At 34.6% G+C, this 12442-nt stretch overlaps 1 protein-coding gene across 1 annotated transcript; it reads left to right on the top strand.

Annotated features, from left to right (window-relative positions):
* The first annotated feature begins 5973 nt into the window (after positions 1-5973).
* Positions 5974-12200, top strand: LOC123307265 (putative leucine-rich repeat-containing protein DDB_G0290503). Its single transcript, XM_044889503.1, has 8 exons — positions 5974-6205; positions 6269-6367; positions 6424-6603; positions 6860-10612; positions 11333-11414; positions 11475-11627; positions 11683-11832; positions 11888-12200. Exons 1-8 carry the CDS (start codon positions 6182-6184, stop codon positions 12091-12093), a joined length of 4647 nt encoding a protein of 1548 aa, XP_044745438.1. The 5' UTR covers positions 5974-6181; the 3' UTR covers positions 12094-12200.
* The last annotated feature ends 242 nt before the right edge of the window (positions 12201-12442 follow it).

Below are 12442 nucleotides of genomic sequence, written 5' to 3' on the forward strand. Positions count from 1 at the left end.
AAACAGTCAATATTTGCAAATTGAGAATATTGAACCACATCAGGTTTGATAAGGATTAAGAAATCAGAGATTGTAAATTTTAGGAAGGGATTTCACTGCACTTCGACTTCTGTGGTGGCCCACCAACAGAAATAGAAATATGTATACCTATAAGTGAAAAAATCAACAAGATATAGAAATTCTTAATGTTTTTATTTTTTTTTACTACAGAATTTATAATTGGGTTTGCAAGTATATTCATAATTTGAAATTTAGAAAAATGCATAAAAATGTTCCAATACCTAATTAAAATATTAAATTTCAATAATTAATGTCACATCAATCTATGTGCTCCAGTTTTTATCGGGAGTATTCGCATTTAAATACTGTTGCAAAAATCATTCATGGCATAAAAGAAAACTGTTTTTGGTTCGTTTAATTTTGAAATTTTTTCAAACGACGTTTCTGAAAAAATTCCACCACGTGTTCAAACTAGTGCAGAAAAAATTTAAAATTTCAAAAATTAAATGAATGAGTCCAACATTTTATCGTCTGACAAACTTATTACTCAATAACTTTCATAGGGTTCGAATATTTTAGGAGTTTTGGCAATAAAAGAATAGAAACATAAATAACAAAAAATTGTCGAAAATGACTCAATAAATAATAAAATTTTAAAAAGTCGGAAAAGATTTTTCTAAATAATCACTAATAAATGAAATGTAAAAAGGTTTCCAAAAAACAATTTCACGAAATTAATATATTATCCACAAAAATTCAGGATATTAATTATCACAATTTCTAGTTATGCTTATTGATCTTCTGGATGCAGGTTGTTGAGCTTGCACTCTAGCTAGCAAATCTAGACGCCATTATACCTATGTATAGATACCTAGGAAATGCATTTATACGCCATATTGTATTGGAATGATACTTCCCAATTTTGATCAAGATATTTTGATTTTGATCAAGTAGGATATATAGAATATTCGAAAATAATCAACTAACAAATGGAAAAAAAAAATATCATGAATTAATTCAGAAAAAACACAGGAACAATTTATACCTACTGCCATAATACCATCTACAAAACAGGAAGTCGGAAGTCGATGTTAGATCAAGTGGCTTTCCCACATGACCTACGATATCTAAGAATTTGGAATATTATTTTCCTGAATAAAAAAAATACACAATCAAGAATCAACAGATTATGAAGGAAAATTTCAGAAAAATCTCAAATGTGTTCACGTTCCAGTAGAAATAAGAAATAAACCATGTAAAATATGAGAAGGGACTTACATGCTTAGAAAATTCAGCCGGCTCTGACGAGGAACTCTGGGTAGATACAGGGTGACCACAGCATGGCTTGTCTATGAGGGTGACTTAATAATTTCGGTCGGCTTTATACTAGGTGGAATTCTAGGATTCTGCGCCTCGCTTGTTTTGAGTCTATTCAGTCCTTACTTAACATTTGCCACGTTAGGGCGCTAAACCATGGGCGTAGATGTCCTCGTAATGCATCAAAAGGGATTTTGTTTTGAAAAATCAAGTAGGGACTCTATGGTTAGTTCTGAGATGAAATTGAAGTCTGAATAATGGAAATAAGCTATATGATAAGTACCTACCTATAAGCGTGCATGGAATAAAGTTGAACCCTCCAGAAAAAACAATTCTACAAGAGACCTTATTTGTTCAAAGTGGATCAAAGCTAGCAAAAATCAATTTCTCAATGGTATCATAAGTATATCTAAAGAAGGAAAAGAGTCTTGTGAATGAAATATTAGGGGTGGCTTTTTCTACCCTTTTCACTATATGGAAACACCACCATATAATTTTTTTTATATATTGCCTTCTCGGTTTCATAGAATTTCTGCTCAATTTCATTTTTTTGGTGTTTAAGAAAAAAATACGTGCTTTATATTTTCGCACCATCTTAAGTTGCATGCAAGGTCAGTCTTCGACTTGTACAAACATTTCAGAAGTAGATTCTTGAAGTCAAGAGAAACACTTTTTTCTTTACCATTTTTTCCGATTCGATATAAGTTTTCGTAATGAGCTATGCCAACCCTGGAGACACAAAATTTCCTTCAGAATCAGGATAACAAGCTGAATCTATACTATACATCTGTTAATCTTTCAAACAGAGTAGCATTCAGCCAAAGTACTCAATAATTTTCCGAATATCACAGATATTTTTAATTTCTGAACCTCAAATTACTCGAAAACGGTGCATTTTACGAAAAAATATGAGGAAAACTTTTATTTTACAAAACGCTTGAATATTCATTAGATAGTGTCCAATTTAGTTTCAAGAGTTGGGTTATTTGAATTTTTGGTATTTTATGGTAGATACGTAATGGTCATAATGAGGAAACTGAAAGACGTGGGTGATGTCTTGTGTTCGAAAAATATTCATCAAATGAATGAAAAACTATATTCTGAAATTCATTTCATTCGATAAAAACATTTGTGAGATGTGTATTAAAAATAACATTTTTTTATGGTTTTTCAACAGCCTGTATCTTTTAAACCGAGCCGATTCGTAAAAAATTGTGAAGGAAAAAAATGTTTCTTTTGACCACAAGAATCTATTGTTGAAATTCCCCAGTCTGCATGTTTTTTTCTTATTCATTCTTTCCACAGTTATACCTAAATATTTAAAGTAAACTACTCTTACAAACATTTTTCATGATTTTTCAAACCTCCAACGTTTTTCAACCATTAGAAAACCTACATAGATACATCTAGGTATCTATCAGATTTATTTTATGTGAAACGCCACTGTCTTTTTTCCCCGCACCCCCCAAAATTGCATTCCAAGCCGCCATATTGACATGACGACTCACAAAAACCCCCTATAAACCTATCCCCAATCCCAAGGTCGCCAAGGGCAAAATTTCAGCTACCTACTTGTACCATTATTTGCAAGGAAAACCGAAATATCGGCTAGTTAAACTGAACAATTTGTGTAGGTACCTATGGGCTATCCAGAAATAGAATTCATGAATTGAAGATCAAGATGCATTAAGTGTGAAAAAAATGCGAAATCAAAATTTTGATCGAAAAAAACCTATTCAAAATATAGAATTTATGGTTATACTTTGATTGATTTAGTTTTTTTACTTGGAATCGGGGAAATTTTGTATTATTACGAGATTTAGAGACTATAGATATGCAATATCTATATGACGAGACAAACGAATCATTTACTGAACTCCTAATTCTAATCAGTTTCAATATGATGGGGATGTATAATACTTTGAATTAATTTTCAAAAGGGAAATAATGAATGCATTTACTTAATTATTATTTGTACTTCCTGCTTAGCTGATTTCAGTATTTATTTCTATGAAATTAAACTTTTGACGAGTGATATTATTTTATGTATTATCTATTCCACATTTTGTTGTAGCCTTTTGCGCCATGTGTGACTTTTATGATGATGAAATTAAGTGGCAGAGTTCCTTTTGACGAAACTCATACCTATAAAGTGATTTTGATCAGATAATACGATGTTAAAATCATTTTTACCTAATATTGATGGTAGATATTCATGTGTAAACACAATTATTTTACATGGTTTCGACTGTTTCGGGAAAAACACAATTGTCTTAGGAGTTTATTTGAAAATTAAGAAAGTATAAACCTACTTAAGTATATTCATAGATTAATGATAAATTTCTCTCAATAAAATTCTTTTATTATTAGTCTAATTCATTCAATTATCTATAAGTACTTTTGGACTGATGAACGTATTCAAGTTATTCTCAATATATTAGTTTTGTTAGGTTGTCTTTGGCTACATTTCCTGTGAATCCTGATCTTTTCCTTTTATGGCCATATGATCAACAACGGCAACACTGGGACGAGATTTAACAAAAGAATCACGCTTCACGAGCGTGAACATCACGTGTCATCGCCATCGCCACGCCTTCTGATTCATAAAATAGGGGATAAGATTCGGATATGGGCTGAATGAATGGAAAAAAAATTAAATCCGGAATTTTCCATATTATTAGCAATGAAAGCGAAACCTTCACTTCTAGGTAGATAAATGTCAAATAAATTAATATAATGAGGGTATAGAGGAATGATACAAAATTATAGGCAAGTGTACAGGGTGTGAACAGAGATATAGAATATCTCTGGGTGTGAATGAACAGTTGCGAAGAAATTCAAGGGTTTATTTCCTCGTCGAAAAATAGTGTGGGTCTCTAATATAGGACTAATATTTTTTTCAAAGGTCCCTGCATAGATACTATATAGAGATGGCACCTGAAAGGCAATTTTCAATTTTTTTCTTAAAAACCAGAAAACTGACAAAAACGAAATTCTATGGGAGCTTGAAGGCAATAAAAAATTTTTTTCCTCTATAATTTTAAGGTGTACCTAGATACCCAGAGCCTATGAAGTTCTGTTCGCAAAAAATTTTTTTTCCCATAATAATATCTTGATGTTCATAAATTTCATTGAATTCAGTACCTAAGAGCAGTAGCGGCAACCCTGGGCGATCGCTAATAAAAACACGTGTGTTAAAGGCCTTGTTGTCGTTACTGACGTTTTATCGGTAGATTCTCATACGGATTTTGAGGGATTTTGGAACTGAAATACTTTCGGAATATTACGTTGATATTGAAATTGATCAGTTTTTTCAACAAATATCATTCAATGAGATCAATTAAAATGATGTCAACAAAAATATCAGATATATCTAGAAAATAGAAGAAACCTACAGCTATAGAAATTTTCTACAATTAATTATCTTATACATGTATTTTTTCATTACACATAGCAAGGCTTTGAAATATTTCCTTTGACTAATCAGTCTAAATTCTAAATGCTTTCTTTATATGGCGGTTTCAAGTTTGTTTGACCCTGCAACCTTATAAATCTCCCTATCACTAGTAGATGAATTACTGGTTGCATGGGAAGGTAAATTCTAGGATGATACCGTCAGAGATATTCTATATCTCTGGACACCGTAGATCAGTGATGCCACAGCTACCGAAATTTCGGTAGATCTACCGATTTGCGAAAATTTCTACCGATATACCGATTTCAATTCATTTTCTACCGAATTTTTTGATCAGTGTGGAATACAAAATTACATTCCAGTACAAAACAAAACAGATCTAATTTGCTTTGGTTTGGTGACTTGACAAGGGACAACTGACTACGTAAGGCCTGCCGCAGACATGTAATTTTTAGTTTTGCAACTGTTTAGTTGCAGAAGTGAGTACAATGCATTTATATGGGACTGCGCAGACATGCAACTGAAAAGTTGCAGCGATTACCTTTGTGTGCGCCCTCGAACCGCTTGCAATCAAACTGTTGCGCAACTGAAAAGTTGCATGTCTGCGGCAGGCCTAAGTGTTAGATAAAGGTTACGCCGTAACAGAACAGCATTTCATAAAAATGAGTGATAGAAAGGTGCTATATGAAACTCGAGATAGGTATCGTTTGAGATATATACGTACATTTAAAATTAACTGTATTTTTATGTTACGTTATTTATTTTTTTCATGAAAATGAATGCTTTTCTGTTTTTTAGTTTATTACTATTTGTATAAATAAATCTTCCATTTATAGTTTTTGTTATTTATGATATTAATTTCATTTTCATGGCATGGATTTATGTTTAATTTGGTTTTCTCGTTATGAAATTCCTATAATCTTTCATCATTACGTGAATAGGTAAGAAATTATATTACTCTATAATTTTGAAGCAAAAACCTTATTCCGTTCGACGCCTTGGCATGAAATAAATAGTTCTAACAGAGTATTAACTTGGATCTACCGAAATTTTACGAAATCTACCGAATTTTTCCGATAGTTCTACCGAAACTTCAAAAATGTCTGTGGCAACACTGCCGTAGATAGAGGATGATACGTTCCTCTTTGATGATACGAAAGCTCAGTCCATTCTTTATGTCTATGTCTATGGAGATAAATTATTCCATCTCTATGACCTTATGTCAACATTGTTGAAATTTGATTGACATTAATTCGAATTATAAATAAATGATAAATATTAAAATTCAAATGAAAATATTGCATGAATGCGTTGGCCTTCTTATCAGAATTTTCAGATCCTTGGAAATATGTTCTACTTTGCCCAAACAAAAATCACATGTATTAACGTATTGTTGATGTAATTTAAAGCAATTTTCTTTTGAAGTGTATAATTTTTAATTATATTGAAATGGATCGAAAACGCAAGGATGTGGTGAGTCATTTATAGATTAGTTGTTTTTCCATCTCTGGAATACATTGAAATTCAATTTTGCAGGGGGGCAAATTCAGCATTCAAGGAAAAACATATACAATATACGGTGGGGTGAATCCTATAGGACGAAATAGAGAGGCTGTTGTTAATATAAAAAACTTGGTATTAAATATTTCGATTCGAGACTCTGATGTCGCATTACATCGATATGCTTTCAGGGAGTGAGTCAACAACATGCCTTATTCATTTTGGTGGATGATGATCTGCATTTCATCAGTGATTTGAACTCATCAAACGGAACTTTTCTCAAGAATAGGAAATTAGAGCCTTTACGGTTGTATCGCTTAGAGAATGGTTCTCATATAAAATTTGGAGAAGTTGAAGGTACATATACTAAGGTATGTCTTTCACTGATGTACAGGTGATTCATTAAGGGTGGGACCAAAATTGATAAAAAGTCAATGTGTTCAGAGCAACACAAGATATGTAATACTATAAACTTGAAAATATTTCACAAATAATTTTTTCAGTTCAAGTTTGTAATAAGATATTCCCCTGAAGTTATAGGACATACAGTTTCTGCCGGTCACCAGACTTAACGAATCACCCTGAACAAATTGTTAGACAGAGACCATCCAAAACATTCTATTTCAGTATACACTACAAGATGTTGAACGTCTAGAAGATATTTCGTGTTTATCTGAGAACACTCAAAACTACACCCAAAATTTTTATGGTAGTAACACTCAGATAATAGATAATACTGATACTACCATAAAACAGCTTGATAACAAATCACTAGAAGGGAATTACATACCATCCCAAGTATTAGCAGAAATGGCCGATAAATTAGAAGATTCTTATACAGCAGAAACTCAAGTGGTCAATTCTGAAAACATTGAAAAAAATGAAAATGACATTTCTGCTCCTCTAATGGATAAAGAATCGAATACAAATAATTGTGAGGAATCAAATGTTGATATGCATGAAGCTCAGACTCAAGTGATTGTAACTGAACCGGATAATTTAGAAGAAAATAATGACTGTGAGGCCGAAACTCAAGTGATCGAAAATCATTCGATGGTAGAGACTTCACTCAAATCAATAATTGATTTACATGAACTTGAAACCCAAGAGATTAACATTTATCCGGAAGTGGAAGAAGAATTTTCATTAGAAGACATCGACAAAGAACTCCACGAATCTAATGAACAAATTTCTTCAGTGCAAATTGAAAATCCAACAAATGGGTCGTCTGATCAAATAACTAAAGAGGATTCCTTACCACCAGATTCTAATTTGAAGACTTCAGTACACATCTCTCAAGATAATGATGTTGTTAATCCAGTGGGTTTAACGAATAATGTTCTTAATGACTCGCAGGAAGACAGTGATACCGACATAATAAGACCTGTGAAAAAGTCTATTAACATATTTGAATCACAAGACCCCACCATCGAGGATATCAGGGAAGACGCTGAAAAATCTGAAATAGATGGAGATTCCAAAAGTTTGGATGACAGCGAGTCAGATATCATAAGACCCTTGAAAAAATCTGTAAATATATTTGAGTCTCAGGAATCCGAAGGAATGGACGAGGAAAGTAACGATTCTGTAGATTTCTTAACAATGCAGAAAATTCCGAGTACCCAAAAATATTTGAATTCCGAAGAAAATTCTCCAAACACCAAGTTGAAGAACTCGGAGCAAAGCAGTGAAAATAATCGGAGTATTGTGAAAAATGATGATACGAATATTAACGACAATAAATCTTTACATTTAGACGATGGGTCAGAAACTGAAGATGAAATTGAGATCAAGATATCGAGGAACAAGGAAAAGAGCGAAGTTGAAAATAATGAACACACATACGCTTCTAAAAATTTGGGAAAATCCCAAAATTCTGATTCTGAGACTGATATAGAAGAAAACAATTCTGTTTCTAAAAGTGATGAAAATAAAAAAACCAAAACAGAGAAAGATGAAAATATTTTTTATTCGGGTGCAGATGACGATCGACTCAAAAATCCAGAGGTATCAACTAAAATACCCACACTTGATTCCGACTCAGAAACTGATTTGGAGGATAATTTGAATCCGGTCAAAGACATTAAAAATAACGAATCAATCGGTCTAGTTCTAGATGAAAGTGCTTTGGAAGAGATTCCTGAAAACTCGGAAAAACCTAATACAGGAAACCCCCCAAGATTATCTGTCCCGTGTAACGTATCTCTCAATGAATCCGATTATATTCCTTCTACTCAGGAGGAACATGCGAAATCTTCTTCGCAAAACTCTAGACTTGAGAATTCCGAAAACAGTTTCAAATTAGGTTTGACGCAGTTAATGGAAGAGGACAACGTGTCTCAAACGAATAAAGAAGGTGATTCCCAGGGAAATTCCGACAGTGGAATAGAAAATAGTAAATCTCAAAGTTCGCAAGATAAGAAAAAATTCACCTTTAAAAAATCATCTTTGGGTGCAACGGAATCCGTAGATATAACTTTGGATTACGACGGAGATATTTATCAGGCAAACACCCAGAATATTTGCGGGGGAAGCTCAAATATTAATGATTCTCTAGACGACCATGTGTTTCTGCAACCAACCCAAGAAGCTCCGAAAAGATCGAAGCATAATAAAAATGAGAGTATACCGGATGAAGACATTTACTTGTTGTCCACTCAACAACTCGACGGAAGTCCAACCAAGAATGCCCCCAATACCAGTATACCAGACGATGAAATTTACATCTTATCCACTCAACAACTCGATGTCAGTCCAAGCAAGGATGCTGAAAAGATTCTTGCGAATAAAGATAAAGCAACGAGACTTTCTGAAAATGAATTTTATCAGCTGCCAACCCAAAAAATTACCAAAACGGAAGAAAAGGTTGAAATCCACAGTAATTCCGATAAAAATGATGACGATGACATATTCGCCACCCAGCCAATGGACGTCAATGAATCCCCAACGAAATGTTTGGAATCCGAGTTGGAAACCATGTTCGCGACACAAAGGGCTATACCAGCGGACGACACCTTGGATAAAATACAGGACATCGTCCGAAACAACGGTATCACCGACGATAAGTTACCCTGCGAAGACAAGGACTTGGAAGCCATCCTGGCCACTCAGAAAATGCTCGACTCCCCGAAAAGAACCAAGAAAACCCCCGAAAAATCGGTAGAAAGCCAGTTGGAGGTCATATTCGCCAGTCAGCCTTGTAATTTACCGCCGGATAAATTCGTCAGGCCCCCCAACCCCTTGGTTAATATTTTCGACGCTCAAAATACTCAAGAACTACCGAAGGAAGAACATTCGTCCTCGGATAAGGATAAGAAAACTTCCGAAGACGAAGATAGTTTCGGGAAAACTAGGAAACCGTGCAGGGTCGGTTTGGAGCAAAGCTTCGCGCTGTTGGAAGCCAACTCGACGAAAATCAGGAGATCAAGGAGGACTAAAGACTGCGAAGAAATAACCGTGAGCTGTCCTAAGTCTAGGGTTTCTATGGTTGTGGCGCCGAACGATAAGGCGATGTCTGAAGAGGAACCGAAACCGATCAAAACTGCTAGGAGTTCCAGGAAAAGACAACCGCCTGCTGCACTCGAGAATTTCGTGATGGATGTTAAAGAACACCGGAGATCTAAAAGGCGGAGATTGAGCGAAAATTCCAACAGTTCAGACGAGGAAAGCGAACCTATCGTTTCGTCCAGGTCGAGTAAACAAAATACGAGAAATAAATTGTTGAGGAAAATTCAAGAGGATGATGACGATCCGAAAATTTCTGAAAGGCCTCGGACGCCGAGTAAAAAACGAAGTTCTAGGTTGCAGAAGCAAAAAGTGGAGGAAAACGAGGTCAAAGACATTAAAAATACCTACCAGAGTAGAACTTCCAAAGCTACTGATCCTTGTGCCAGTTATGATAACAGCAAAGAGAATGAGGTCCTTGAGAATCATGTTAACAAATCTTCTGAAGATATTAAAGACCCCAAAACTAAAAGTACAAAGGTGAAAGGAAGAACAGATGAAGAAGACGATACAAAATCAGAGAAAAAAGTCACTAAAACGAATAAAACTAGGAAATCAAGAAAAAATGAGATTGAAAAAGAAGAATCGTCGACCAGTACATCAAATACCGCAGTAGCCTCAATGAAACAGTCGAGAAAATTCAAGGAAGACTCAAAAGAAAGTTTTGAGAATGAAAAAGAAGATAAAAAATTAGTAACAGCAAGTACAAGAAAACTGAAGGACGACATTGAAACCCCAAAAACTCCATCTAGGGCATCGAAAAGAGGATGTAAAATTGAAGTGACAACGCCTCCTAAAATTAAGAAGGAATCAGAGGCTACCCCCTCATGCAGCACCAGAAAACGTCCTGTACTAGACGTACAAGACACTCCTAACGTAAGTACACTAAACTTCATCTACATAAAATTCTTGTATTATTTGATTCAAAAAAATTACAACCAATTGGCAAAAAAATTCTGCTGATTATATGAAAGGTTAATTTGAATTTCGCTTTCATCATACAATCTCACTTTCACTTTTCCTATGAATCTCCTGTGAGAGCATGAGAGACATAACATTCAATTCGTTTTAGTCATTTCAGCTTTAGTGGATGTTTTTTTAAATCAGTACTGAAAATTTAAAAGTAAACATAACCTTGTTTTATGATCAACTGTCAAGATGACAGTTGAAGGAACTTCCGCAGGAGTACCTGGCACTTAGCTCATAGGCTAAGGCTGAATCCCCTTGTGTTTTCACGCAACCCTATGTCTAATTTTTAACCTATTTCACGCACCCAATTTTGATGCAACAGTTCGATTGGTTCTAGAGCTTACAATGTGTCAATTAACCTTTGCATGAAGATTCAGCCTACTATTAAAATTATTTGTCTGTGGCCTGATCTAGCATAGCCTACTAAAAGGCTATGTAGGGTAAGCATACATCTGAGCTTGGGCTATTTTGAATGTATCTTAACTTTGATAAGTGAATAACAATAATAATGGAAACTCTTCTTGAAGAACGTGGCAACATGGGCGATCACGTGAACGCCATCTGCCCATTAGATTGTTCTTAGTTACGCTGCATGAACCAACCCTTATTGATTTGTTGATTTTTCAGAGAGCGAAGAGAAAGCTGAAACCTAAGGTGGTTTTCACCATGATGGAAAATCCACGATTGGAAGCCCAAATAAAACAGCTGGGTTAGTATCTTCGGTTACTCTACTTGATGATTTCATATCAATTTAACCTTTAATTTCAAGGTGGGAGTGTGGTTGATTCCATTGAGACAGGTACCGTCCTGCTCACAAAATTTGTGAAGAGGTCTATGAAATTGTTGTCGGCCGTAGGATTGGGCAAACCCATCTGCTCGGAAGAATGGGTGCTGCAATCAAAAAAAGAAAGTAATTTCTTAGGTTGGTACTGGTATTAATTCACCTAACGATTGACTAATTACTTTTTTTCATCAAGACCCTTGGGATTTTATATTAGTCGATAAAGAAGCGGAAGAGAAATGGGATTTTTCCCTGAAGACATCTTTGGAACGAAGTTTGCAGGCCAAATTATTCGAAGGGTGTACATTCCAACTGTTGGTGACAAATGCCGTGGATGTGTTAAAAGGTAAAATTGGAAATTCGTCCTATATCATTTTTCTTATGAATATTTATTTGCACAGGTGCCATTGAAAGTTGCGGAGGCAAAATAGTTACAAGGACTCCGAAAGGAGCTAATAATTTTATCGTTGTCGCATCGGCAGATCAAAAAGATAAATACAAGAGACTGCTAAAGCAACAACCTGATCTTATTATTGTAGAACCGGAAGCAATATTCGATGGAGTTCTACGACAGGAAATTCGATTTGAAAGACATTTATTAAACTGATCTACTCAGTAAGAATTATACATAAATTTATTTTTATAAATGCTTCTACCTGTTATTGTTTTGTATAGTTATTCCCATATTGAATTTGAATAAAAGATATTGATTTATTCAAAGTTTGAATCTGGAATAGCCATAACCTTAAATTACCAAACGAACTTCAATAGAATTGAAGGCTTGATCTGAACTGTCAATTTATCCAGTTCCATTAATATTATCCATACAGCCCTGGCGATTTCATTAGATACGAAAAAATTGTGTCCGACCCTGTTAATTTCAATGGAATATTCTGTGCAAGTACCGTAATGGCGGCGCCTGTCAGACGAACATTGTTCTTTTTTATTCTCGCTTT

This window comes from Coccinella septempunctata, chromosome 2 (genome assembly GCF_907165205.1).
Source record: "Coccinella septempunctata chromosome 2, icCocSept1.1, whole genome shotgun sequence".
In the NCBI taxonomy this organism is placed as follows: domain Eukaryota; kingdom Metazoa; phylum Arthropoda; class Insecta; order Coleoptera; family Coccinellidae; genus Coccinella; species Coccinella septempunctata.

Bases quoted from the DNA above. Each gene is read 5' to 3' on its own strand.
- LOC123307265 (XM_044889503.1), top strand. From the start codon at position 6,182: ATGGATCGAAAACGCAAGGATGTG. The intron at 6,206-6,268 runs GTGAGTCATTTA...TCAATTTTGCAG, and splicing joins ATCGAAAACGCAAGGATGTG to GGGGGCAAATTCAGCATTCA. The intron at 6,368-6,423 runs GTATTAAATATT...ATATGCTTTCAG, and splicing joins TTGTTAATATAAAAAACTTG to GGAGTGAGTCAACAACATGC.